The 12,662-nt window shown below is 41.0% G+C and overlaps 1 protein-coding gene across 6 annotated transcripts in view; it reads right to left on the reverse strand.

Annotated features, from left to right (window-relative positions):
• Positions 1-838: 838 nt before the first annotated feature.
• LOC134357605 (uncharacterized) overlaps positions 839-12,662 on the reverse strand; it is a 74,517-nt gene continuing 62,693 nt past the window's right edge. For 4 of the 6 annotated variants that reach the window (XR_010020673.1, XR_010020674.1, XR_010020676.1 and 1 more), the window contains 2 exons: positions 7,979-8,120; positions 839-2,464 (listed from right to left, as the gene is read on the reverse strand). Coding sequence is in view for 1 of the 6 variants with exons in the window: in XM_063069227.1 (XP_062925297.1) it covers positions 2,166-2,464; positions 7,979-8,109 (430 nt within the window). In the remaining 5 variants the exon portion in view is untranslated. Of the gene's footprint in view, positions 2,465-2,553; positions 2,658-7,978; positions 8,121-12,662 lie in introns of all 6 variants that reach the window. The other 2 variants (XR_010020672.1, XM_063069227.1) reach the window with 2 other exon arrangements.

The following is a 12,662-nucleotide window of genomic DNA, read 5'->3' on the forward strand; positions in this document are numbered from 1 at the left end:
GGAAGATCAAAGATTGGGATGAGGGTTGGAGATTGGACCACAAGTGGAAGTTACGTTTATGGCTGCTGTTGATGCCTGAAAGGCAAAGATGGGAGGAGTAGATTTATATTGAGAGATAAACCTAATAATGATCCATTGAAGGTAATTTTTTTTGCATTTATAACCCCAAAAGTGTCTCTGGCATGCACAGTAATTAAATGATCATCACTTGTTGTCCTTGAAAGTGGCTAGGTTAAAGAGGTCACCAGGATCTACAAGATGCTACAAGATCTTATCAGTTCATCCACCCAGTACTCTAATCACCACTCACTGTGCTCTTTCATGGGAACAAGTAATTCTTGGAGCATTTTCTATCTAAGTAAGTTATCACATTAATTAAAAACACATGTGCTGTTCTAAACTAAGGGGACCTGATAAAGAGAGGATAGAAATCTGCTTAAAGGAGGTAACTGAAGTCAAAGTTGAGTGGCGATCTTGCTGAAGAAATGTAAATATTAAAGTCAGGGGAGCAAACTACTTAAAGAAGTGAGGAAAAGGGATACGAGGACTTGTCACGCTCGCCCGTCATCAGATAGCTGTTCACAACCAATGGATTACTTTCTACGTGAAGTCACAAAGCAAAATCCCACAAACAGCTAACCAGATAACCTAGCTGGATAACGATAATAAGGGGTAATAGAGATATGGCCAAATGGAACTTACTGATCTGGACGGCATGGATGAGTTCGGTGAAGGGCCTGTTCCTGTACTCTGTAATTCTAGCTTGGTGCACAATAAAGTTACTTGGAGAAGCAGCTTAGGAGAAGATGAAAAAAGTTTTATTGTAAAAATGCTCCCCCTCACCCATGTAATTATATGTGTTCACAATGTTCGACTTCCATAACAATTTTCAGTTAAGCTTAGGTGATTTTGCATACTTCAATGTAATGTACAGACCATTCAAGTAAATGAAAATTTCAGACCTATTCAATCCAACAAACACCAGTGTAACCCATTGCAATAGAACCAACATTTGTTTTTGTTAAAATAACACTATTTACAAGTTTAGCTGAAGGTAAAAGATCTCCCTGCTTCTTGGCCAAATTTTATAATTTAATTGAGAGCACAATATACAATTATGAAGTAATTGATCAGATTATTGGTACTGGATATTCCCATCTGCAAATTTCTTTACAGTGACTGTAAAGTCAGAATCAAATTTATTATCACTGACAAACATTTATTATTTTGGTAAGTTTATTCTTCACTTTGCAAACAAGTAAATCATATCAACTCCAGTATCAATGGGAACAATCCCAATCAATGTAACACTCGAATTCAGCTTCCTGCAAAAGAACTTGGTTCAAAATCAGAATTTTATTTAACAGGCTTTTTGAATAGTAGCTTTAGAATCCACACCAAATTGGTATGCCAAGTAAAAGTAGATTCTCATGATTGGCGTTCATCTTCATTCAGCCAATTCTTCTAGCAAAGGTGACAATTTAGTATTAAATTCAATAATTTTGCCAATGTGCTTAGCTGGCATCCAAGGCTCACTGGATACATCTCCACAGTCATAAGGATTCAGGTTTAAGGATTAAGGGTAGCAAATGAGATGCACTCGATGTTCTCAGAACCATCCTGAAAACTCCCTCTCTACTCTGAAGACTTATGGTCCATATTTTCTTGGGTCTTACCCTGGAGCCTTATTGTTGCAGACTGAAGTTGTTCTGTGTGGTAGGTTGGTAGAGGGCCTTGGTCTTGCACATGTTGAACATTTTGCATGTTCAGCAGTGATTCCATTTCCTCCTGATGCCTGGTTACTTTTGAATTAAGATATGGCCTTCTTAAATTCTTGACAGTCAGGAGGTTGACAACAAAGTTGGTCCAGTTTGTTTATTATAGAATGAGTCCATTGGCTTTACATGTTTGAAGAGGACTCAGAAGTATTCCTTTCAGTGGGTACTATAGTTACACCTCTCCTTTCCTGATGAGTTCAATCAATTCTTGGTTCATAGTGATGTGGGCCATGGATATTTATATGGCTCTTATAAAACTAAAGACCCAATGCATGTCATGGGTGTTAGTTACTGAGGTTCCTGCACCGTTCTTTGTGCTTTGTGCTTGGGTTCTGCTTTCAAATGTCTTTAAAACTGTCTCATATCTCTTAAGTAAAGGAGAAATTTTCACTCAAGGAACACTTTATATAAGCAATTAATCATTTCTGCAATGTCCTTGTCATTCTCAACAAGTAGTCCCTGTTCTTGGTAGAGAAGTTGAGAGTTTCTCCATAGGGGCCAAATATAGTGGACCTCAGGATTGCCCCTTATGTTGTGAACACACTGCCAGTTTCTTAATCTGGGAGTAAACAGGTTGCCTACGAGGTGCTGTCTGAACAGAGCCGCCTTTGTGATGTCCTTAAAATCGTTGATTTTGATCTTGAACGCCATCATCTTTAAGATGTCCTGTAAGTCCTGTGGAATTCCTAGCAAAAGCACAATGTACAACCAGTCATAAGGACTGCAGTGTTCAAAGTAGAAATGCTACCATTAGTTCCTCAAGACAATTAAACACCTCTGTCACGCAGGGTCTGTGGTACCATTCCCATTTCTGAGTAAACGGGTCTTGGGTTCAAGTCCAAGAGATGTTGGTGTAGAAAATGGATCACTTATCACTTCCTAAATTCAATTTAAAAGAACACAATTTTAATTTGAAAAAAAAAGGATTTTGTGTGAGATGCAACATGTCCACAGTTTTCATTCCTTGTCCTCTGTGCAAATGATGCTCTAAAGACTCTACACAGCTACACCAGTGTTGTGCAATGTACTCCTGGTTGCCACCTCAATCAACTTTAGTGATATCTACATGTAAGTAGGCTTCCTAATCACCAGTACCGCTTAAAGCGACAGGTTTAAGCAAGTCCCATGCTGCTATAAGAAACTCAACTCAAGTTGTCCCACTTTAGTAAATACCTGATTTCCTTTTTAATGTTGCACATTATCAGAATACAGCACCTGTTAGCAGATCTCTACACCTGAATACTCCAGCAGCAGTCCTTGATCAAAAACTATAGTCTTTCTAATCAACTTCTGGGTAGTCCTCATCTTTGAGATCCACCAGCAGAATGTAAAAGATTGCATAAAACTACTTTTAGAAGAGCAGGGCACTTTCCTAGGCAATACTTTCCCTTCAAATGGCATGAACAAAACTTATAATTCAGTCATATCACTCTACCTTTGCTGAACTAGTTGTGAACAAATTGATGACTGTATTTCATTTAGTGACAAGATACATCCAGGGATTTTAAAACAATTTGAGGATGAGGAAGTCCCTATATAAATTCAAGTTTTCTTTATTAGCTATGGTTACACATTCTATGGTCAGCATTACCCATATCCCACATCCGAAGAACATTTTTTAAAAACGGTAACTTGAACAACAGGAATTACAATAAATACAATGAAAGCAGCAACAAATATGTCCAGTGACTTTCAGGGTGAATGGCTGCTTCAAGGTGCTTTTCAAATCAAATTTATGGCACAGTCCCTGTCAGACTGAGAACTCAGATGGATGTGTGTGAGGTTTGGGAGCAGAGAGGTAGAGGGAGGACATTACTGAATTTTTAAAAATGATTTCCTGTTGTGAGTTCCTGATGCAATGAATGTTGAAGGCAAACAGTTGGCAAGGTAGAGCAGAGAGGCATAATGTACATTGCCAATTAAATAAAGTATATCACAATCTCCGTTGTAACATGAAGTATCTGTATGGACCTTACTCTGTGTTTTTCATTATGGTCACTGTTTTACCTGTATATATAATATTCCAATATTCCTAATGGCAATTTTGTAATGTAAACTATTGCCTATCCCATTGTAGTTCAAGGTTGTAATCCCTAGATGGCAGGAGGTTTAAATCTCCCAACCATTCTCTATTTACACAGCTTTTTTTCATACAACTCCAATTCTAATGTTGTACTTCTATTATTTTATATTTCAACGTGATTCATTCCTGTTTAGGATTCTCTACCCCTTTTCCATACCTTGCCTGATCTTGCCTTGAGTTCATATTTTCTGCTGACCCACAAGCCTTTAAATTCCTTTCTTGATTTCTCATTTAGCAGCCTTGCCACAAAGTCTTCATCTATGTGAACTACATTCCTTAGTCAGCTTCTTAACTTGCCTGATAACTCTCTCATTTTAAAGCATAACATCCCACAGTAGCTCCCACCCTGAATGAACACCCCTCTTCTCTGCTTCCTATCCTCCTGCTGGTAGCAGCAGCACCTTAAAAACCTTTCTGCTGTCACTAAGAAGCCTCTGCTGCACTCTTTCCAAGGCCTTAAAGTTATTCTTAAAGTACACGGTTGTACTCAATATTCCAGCTGAGATTTTATCCATCAGTTATAAATATTTAGAATGATTTCTTTGCTTTTATTTGCAAGGCCTCCAATTCCATACATTTTCTTTTCGGAGTTTGGAGTTGAATCCCAATGTCCTCTGTGAGGAGTTTGTATGTCGCTGTGGAATGTGTGGTTTTCTCCCACAGTCCAAACATGTAGGTTAATTGGTCATTGTAAATTGTCCAGTGATTGAGCTAGAGTTGTCAGAGATTGCTGGGTGGTGTGATTCAGAGTTGGAAAGGCCTATACTGCACTGTATCTCTAAATAAAGAAATAAATATAACCTCTTCAACCAGGCAGTCACTATATTATTCATAATGTTATGAATTAACAGTGCTTGCGATTTCAGGATGTGGTATAGGTGAAATTGACCCTTGCACTAGAGCTGCAGCTGCAGTTGTATCCCACACCACTCCTATCAATCAACACTGATCCTCTGATAGCCTGCACATCAGTACCAGAGTTGGGTTTTCAGTGTCTGTAAAGCTGTTTCAATTGTGTTTTGCCAGGACCATTCTATTCCAGGTGCCAGTTCAGAACTGGTCTAAACATGACCAGAGAGCTGAACAGCAGAGGCCAGGAGAGAGAGGCTATTCTTGATATTAAGGCAACATGTGACCAAGTGTGGCATGGGCAAATGGCAACAAAGGGAAAATACTTCAACGGTTGGAATCATACCTTTCGCAAAGGAAGATTGTACATTGCCAGGGTCAACAATTCTAGCCTCAGGATGTCACTTCAGGTGTTCAGGGCAGTGTCCTACGCCCAGCCACCTTCAGCTACTTCATCACTGATCTTCCTTCCATCATAAGATGAGAACAGGGAACGTTTATGAGAATTACACAAAGTCCAACTCTGTTTACAACTACTCATATTTGCATGCAATAAAACCTAGACAACATTCAGGTGTGACATAATGGGTGACATATAACATTCATGGGAAAAGTGATTTGAGTATTGATCATCTCTTACAAGAAAGAATGTAACCATCCACCCTTGGCACTCAGTTGTATTACCATTGCTGAAAATGCCACCATCAACAACCCAGGGATAGACATCACCATTAATTAGTGTCCTGGCTATATAAATAGTACCGGGACGTTAGGTCAGAAACAGCAAGCAACTCATATCCTGGCACTAGAAAGCCTTGCCATCATCTAAAAGGCACGTTTGTCTTGCCTGGATGGCTATAGCTCCAATAGCTAGGATACAGTCATAGAGGAAAACAACAGAGAAACAGAGCTGTTGGCCACAACGACATCAGCTGCCTATTTATGTAACCCTATATTAATGCCACTTTTGAAAGATTATACCCACATTACTCACTCCCAACCCACCACATTCTACCACTCATCTACAATTTATAGTGACGGACTATAGCACATCAATCTACTCACCAGCATGTCTTTGGGATGCCGGAAGAAAACAGAGCAACTGAAGGAAAACCACATGGTTGGTCACAGAAAGACTAAAGTAGTCTGCACAGACAGCATTCAAGGTCAGGATTGAATCTGGGTCACAGGAGCTGTGAGGTAGAGGCTTTACTAGCCTTGACCCTGTGCCAGCCCTTATAGTAGCCCAACTGACTGGCACCTAGTTCACTGCTCTAAAAATTAATTCCATCCACCACAAAAAATGATGGCTGAAGGGTTACTTATCTTGCAATGTCACACACCTACAATCCTCCAGCAAGAAAAGGACAAGGGAAGCAGGTGCATGAAAATACCATCACTTACACTTTCTGACATGAAAATATATAACTGGTCCTTGATTATCATAAGACCATAGGAGCAGAAGTAGACCATTCAACACATCCAGTCTGCTCCGCCATTCAATCATGGACTGATCCAATTCTTCCAGTCATCTCCACTGCCCTGCTTTCACTCCATGCTCTTTGATATCCTGGCTAATCAAGAACCTATCTATCTCTGCGTTAAATGCACCCAATGACTTGGCCTCCACAGCCACTTGTGACAACAAATTCCACAGATTTACCACCCTCTGACTAAAGTAATTTCTTCGTATCTCAGTTCTAAAAGGACGTCCTTCAATCCTGAAGTCGTGCCCTCTTGTCCTAGCCTCCCCTACCATGGGAAATAATTTTGGCATATCTAATCTGTTCAGGTCTTTTAACATTCGGAATGTTTCTATGAGATCCCCCCTCATTCTCCTGAACTCCAGGGAATACAGCCCAAGAACTGCCAGACGTTCCTCATATGGTATTATATATGATATATAATGATTTCCTGGAATCATTCTCGTGACTCTTCTCTGAACCCTCTCCAATGTCAGTATATCCTTTCTAAAATAAGGAGCCCAAAACTGCACACAATACTCCAAGTGTGGTCTCATGAGTGCCTTATAGAGCCTCAACATCACATCCCTGCTCTTACATTCTATACCCCTAGAAATGAATGCCAACATTGCATTCGCCTTCTTGACAACTGACTCAACCTGGAGGTTAACCTTTAGGGTATTTTGCACAAGGGTTCCCAAGTTCCTTTGCATCTCTGCATGTTGAATTCTCTCCCCATCTAAATAATAGTCTGCCTGTTTATTTCTTCCACCAAAGCGCATAACCATACACTTTCCAACATTGTATTTCATTTGCCACTTCTTTGCCCACTCTCCTATGCTCTCTAAGTCACTTTGCAGATTCTCTGTTTCCACAACACTACCTGCTCCTCTACCTATCTTTGTAACATCAGATTTAGCCACAAATCCATTAATCCTATAGTCCAAATCATTGACATACATTGTAAAAAGCGGAGGTCCCAATACTGACCGCTGTGGAACTCCACTGGTAACCGGCAGCCAGCCAGAATAGGATCCCTTTATTCCCACTCTCTGTTTTCTGCCGACCAGCCAATGCTCCACCCATGCTAGTAACTTCCCTGTAATTCCACAGGTTTTTATCTTGCTAAGCAGCCTCATGTGTGGCACCTTATCAAACGATCTCCCAGTCTGCGTCGGGTCTCGCTAATATATAGAAGGCCACATCGGGAGCACCGGACGCAGTATATCACCCCAGCCGACTCACAGGTGAAGTGTCGCCTCACCTGGAAGGACTGTCAGGGGCAGTCTGGGACGCAGACTGGGAGATCGTTTTGCTGAACACCTACGCTCTGTCCGCCAGAGACAGCAGGATCTCCCAGTGGCCACACATTTTAATTCCACATCCCATTCCCATTCTGACATGTCTATCCACGGCCTCCTCTACTGTAAAGATGAAGCCACACTAAGGTTGGAGGAACAACACCTTATATGCCATCTGGGTAGCCTCCAACCTGATGGCATGAACATTGACTTCTCTAACTTCCGCTAATGCCCCACCTCCCCCTCGTACCCCGTCCGTTATTTATATACACACACATTCTTTCTCTCACTCTTCTTTTTCTCCCTCTGTCCCTCTGACTATACCCCTTGCCCATCCTCTGGGCGCCCTCCCCCGCTTTCCTTCTCTCTGGGCCTCCTGTCCCATGATCCTCTCATATCCCTTTTGCCAATCACCTGTCCAGCTCTCGGCTCCATCCCTCCCCCTCCTGTCTTCTCCTATCATTTTGGATCTCCCCCTCCCCCTCCCACTTTCAAATCTCTTACCAGCTCTTCCTTCAGTTAGTCCTGACGAAGGGTCTCGGCCCGAAACGTCGACTGTACCTCTTCCTAGAGATGCTGCCTGGCCTGCTGCATTCTCCAGCAACCTTGATGTGTGTTGCTTGAATTTCCAGCATCTGCAGAATTCCTCGTGTTTGCGTATAAAAATTGATTCACAGTTTATCATAAAGATAGTTTTCATGACAGCATATAAATAACAAAACATGGAATTCTGCTCATTAGGGCTCCGAGTTACCAAAGGAAAACTGACAAGACGTGGTTGGACTCCCATTAAACACTACCTGAAATTGCTCACTAACAAAACTCAGCATCTGAGACGCGAGGACAGACGGGAGAGAAAAATAATCAAAAAGAGCATAAAATGTGAGAATCAACCATCTCCATCCGATTCCTGTAGGCTATGTTAAATTAAATTGAACCCATTCAATAGAACATCTGCTCCCTTGTTTTTTGTACCTTACGCAGCAAAAATAGTAACACCCTGATCTGGCCAGCTTCACCGAGATAGTATTCAGAACTCTAGCTAGGGTTGGGCAAGGTTAACATCCAGCAGAATAGAGGAACAAATGTTTACATGACAAATTGCTTAAACACAATTAAGCAAACTACAGCAACATCATGTGCATCATTTAACCAATCACCTTTTTCTTATCTTAACACTGTGCATGTAATAAGAAAGTTTTGCTTCCAGCAATTTTTCCATGTGGTCTGATAACACTAAAACATATCTGTTGTCTTCAGTGTCACCAAATTTAATACTCTTTTAAATCGTAAAGTTGCTTTACAGCTGTCCTTGCATCTGGAGGATGCTAAATCTTTGCTTCGAGTGCACCACCACTTACATCTTTTTTGGCACGTTATTGATTTTTGTTTTATTATGACTTAGGTACACCTTGGGAGTTCACGTTTTAAGCTGAAGATACCATATAAATGTGTTCATTGTGCATTTAACAAACAAAAGTACAGCAGTTGGATTAAGGAAGTTAAAAAATGCAATAAGGTCTTGAACACTCGGGTAACTAGAGTAAGTTTTCATCTTTATGGCTGTTGAAGTATGGGATACAGCGGACGATTTACTTGCTGCTCTTTGTTGATTTCAGTGAAATCACAAGTGAGTTCACTGTACACGTTAAGGAGGATGGGGAAAAGGGTCAGAATCTGAAACAGGTTTCATATCACTGGAATACCTCCTGTTGTTTTTGGCAGCAGTATATTGTAATACATAATAATAAATATAAACTAAAAATTACAATACGATTATATATATATATAAAAATTAAATAATTAGTACAAAAGAAGAGGGAAAATACTGAGGTAGTGTTCATGGGTTAATTGTCCATTCAGAAATATGATGGCGGAGGAGAAGAAGCTGTTCCTGAAATGTTGAGTGTGTGTCTTCAGACTCCTGCACCTCCTCCTTGATGGCAGCAATGAGAAGAGGGCATGTTCTGGGTGATAGGGGTCCTTAATGATGGATGCTACCTTTTTGAGGCATCGCCTTTTGAAAGTGTCCTCGATGCTGACGAGGCTAGCACCCGTGATGGAGCTGGCTGAGTTTACAACGTTCCACAGCATTTTCCGATCCTCTGCATTGGCCATCCACACCACACGGTGATGCAACCAGTTAGAATGCTCTCCACGGTAGAAATTTGTGAGCGTGTTTAGTGAATTCTCCTCAAACTCCTAATGAAATATATTAGATTATGAGGACACTCAGTCCTCGTTTATTGTCATTTAGAAATGCATGCATTAAAAAATGATACAATGTTCCTCCAGAATGATATCATAGAAACACAGGACAAACCAAGACTAAAACTGACAAAACCACATAATTATAACATGTAGTTACAACAGTGCAAAGCAATATCATAATTTGATAAAGAGCAGACCATGGGCACAGAAAAAATAAGTCTCAATGTCCCGATAGACTCATCATCTCACGCAGGCGGCTGAACTTCCAAGCGCCGCCAACTTGTCGATGCAGCACCATTGGAAGCACCCGACCGCTGCGGACTCTGAGTCCGTCCGAAAACTTCGAGCTTCTGACCAGCCCCTCCGACACAGCCTCTCCGAGCACCATCCTCTGCCAAGCGCTTCGATCCCTCCCTGGCCGCCGAGCAGCAAGCGAAGCCGAGGACTCGGGGCCTTCTCCTCCGGAGATTCTGGACCACACAGTAGCAGCAGCAGCAAAGCAGGCATTTCAGAAGTTTCACCAGATGTTCCTCCGTGCTCTCACGTCCGTCTCCATCAAATCGGGATTGTGCACAGCCCCCTACTTGACAAATAACAGACATCACCACCAGAGTGGCCGCTGCGAGCTGCGTCGCGCCGTCATCTTCTCCTCTCGAGCTTTATGATATATTGTGGATATATTGTAGCTGCTGTCATGCTTTCTTTGTATTTGCATCAATACTGTATGTTAAGCCCAGCATAGATCTTCAGGGATGCTAACATCCAGGAACTTGACAGTGCTCACTCTGCCCATTTCTGATCCCTTGATGAGGACCGGTGCGTGTTCCCTCAACTTTTCGTTCCTGAAGTCCACAATCAGTTCCTTGATCTTACTGATGTTGAGTGCAAGGTTGTTGCTGCGACATCACTCAACCAGCTGATCTATCTCGCTCCTGTATGCTCCTCATCACCATCTGAAATTCTGCCAACAATAGTTGTGTCGTCGGCAGATTTATAGATGGCGTTTGAGCTGTGCCTATTAGGATAAAGGTGACTTCATCACCTTGATAGATACAGTAGCTGTCTATTACACCCTTGAACCTGCCTCTGTGGTACAAATCAGGTCAAGATTTATAGAGAATCACAACCCACAACTCTCATAAAAGTTAATTAATTCCATTCAAATGCCACAAAATATAATACAAGGTTAAAAATATCTAACAAGTCATTACAAGAAACTAACAAAATAATTGGGTGCGAAATACTAGAAAATATTATTCAATATGAACTATGTACTCTAATAATCCTTTAATCCTTAACTGTGTACAATGTAACTTCACTCACACATGTGCATCTCTAACTCTGATTCTGAAAGTAATTCACTCTAGTAATATGAAACCATTACTTTCTCTACATCTGCATTTCCCTTTGAAGACACTCTTAATTTTATAACAGAAACCATCATTGATTGCAGAACACTTTAGGTTTCATAAGCAGAATCAAAAGGAAGGGGAGCCCATTTCAGCATGCTTGGCTGAATTGAAGAGATTGTCTGAGCATTGTCAATTCAATGATGGGCTTAATGATTCCCTGAGTGATTGTTTTGTTTGTGGAATCTAACAAGAAAGTATCTAATAGTGGCTCCTAACTGAAGCACCCTCATATTTAAAAGGGCAGTTGAAATTGCTGTATCAATGGAAACAGCAATAGAAATGCAATTGAGTTACATTCAGGAATGAACGTGAATGTGAACAAAACTGCAACATTAAAACAGAAGGCGGTCTGGCCAAACAGATTGTGTTACCATTATGGCAAGAGCTCACATACACCAGAACAATTCAGGTTTAAAGGCGATACTTGCATAAAATGCCACCAAGTAGGACACATACAAAGAGCATGTCAGGAAGACATCAATAACTGGAAGGGAAGAGATAAAGATAAAAAGTCAAGTTACAGTTTCAGAAAGAGCACTAATCTGCATGTTGTTGATGATTTGGACACAGGACTTGGTTGCCTTGAGATTTATAATGTGAAAACTAATAATAGACAAGCAATATGGCTTACACCAGAAATGAATGGCAAATTAATTAAAATGGAATTGGACACTAGCTTGGGTGTCTCTGTTACTTCACAAAATGAGCTTCAATGGCACTTCAATGATTCAGAACTGAAGCCTGCAGATATCCAACCAAGAACTTATACTGGGTAAAAGATAACTCCTGTGAGAATGACATCGGTAACAGTGAAATACAACAACTAACAAGCTACTTTTTGCTTCTATGTGGTAAAAACAGGAGGATCAGCATTGTTGGGAATGTGAATGGCTGAGACAACTATAACTTAATTGGAGATCCATCCACAATTTGTAGGCCACATCCCTTGCAATAGATTCAACTGAGACCGAATTAAGAAAGGTACTGGATAATGCCACAGTACTGTTCAAGGATGGCATTTGAGAACTCAAAATAGCAATGGTAATATACCATTAAATGAAAGTGCCATACCCAGGCTCCCTTATATGATCCGTGATAAAGCAGCCAATGATCTAGATCACATGGAGTCTGAATGAATTCTTTCCAAGGTTGAGTGGAGCCCATGGGCAATGCCAGTGGTCCTAGTAGCCAAGAAGAATGGGTCTGTCAGGGTCTGTGGTGACTTAAAAGTCATCATCAACTCAGTACTGGAAGTAGGTCAATATCCTCAGCCCAGGGTAGAGGATATCTTTGCAAACCTTTCTGGAGGAAAAACTTCAGCAAAGTAGACTTAGCTGAGGTCTACCTACAGATGGAGATGAAGCAAAAGTGTTTCTCACCATAAACATTCACAAAGGGGCTTTTATAGCGATAATAGGCTTACTTTTGCTGTAGCATCCACACCTTCACTCTGTCAGAAAGCTAGGGACTGGGTGCTGCAAGGCTGCCCAGGCACTGAGTGTTACCCAGATGACATCATTGTTACCAATAAGGATGACAAGGAATATCTCCAAAATTTCAAGACC

Source organism: Mobula hypostoma, chromosome 16, assembly GCF_963921235.1.
Source record: "Mobula hypostoma chromosome 16, sMobHyp1.1, whole genome shotgun sequence".
Taxonomy (NCBI): domain Eukaryota; kingdom Metazoa; phylum Chordata; class Chondrichthyes; order Myliobatiformes; family Myliobatidae; genus Mobula; species Mobula hypostoma.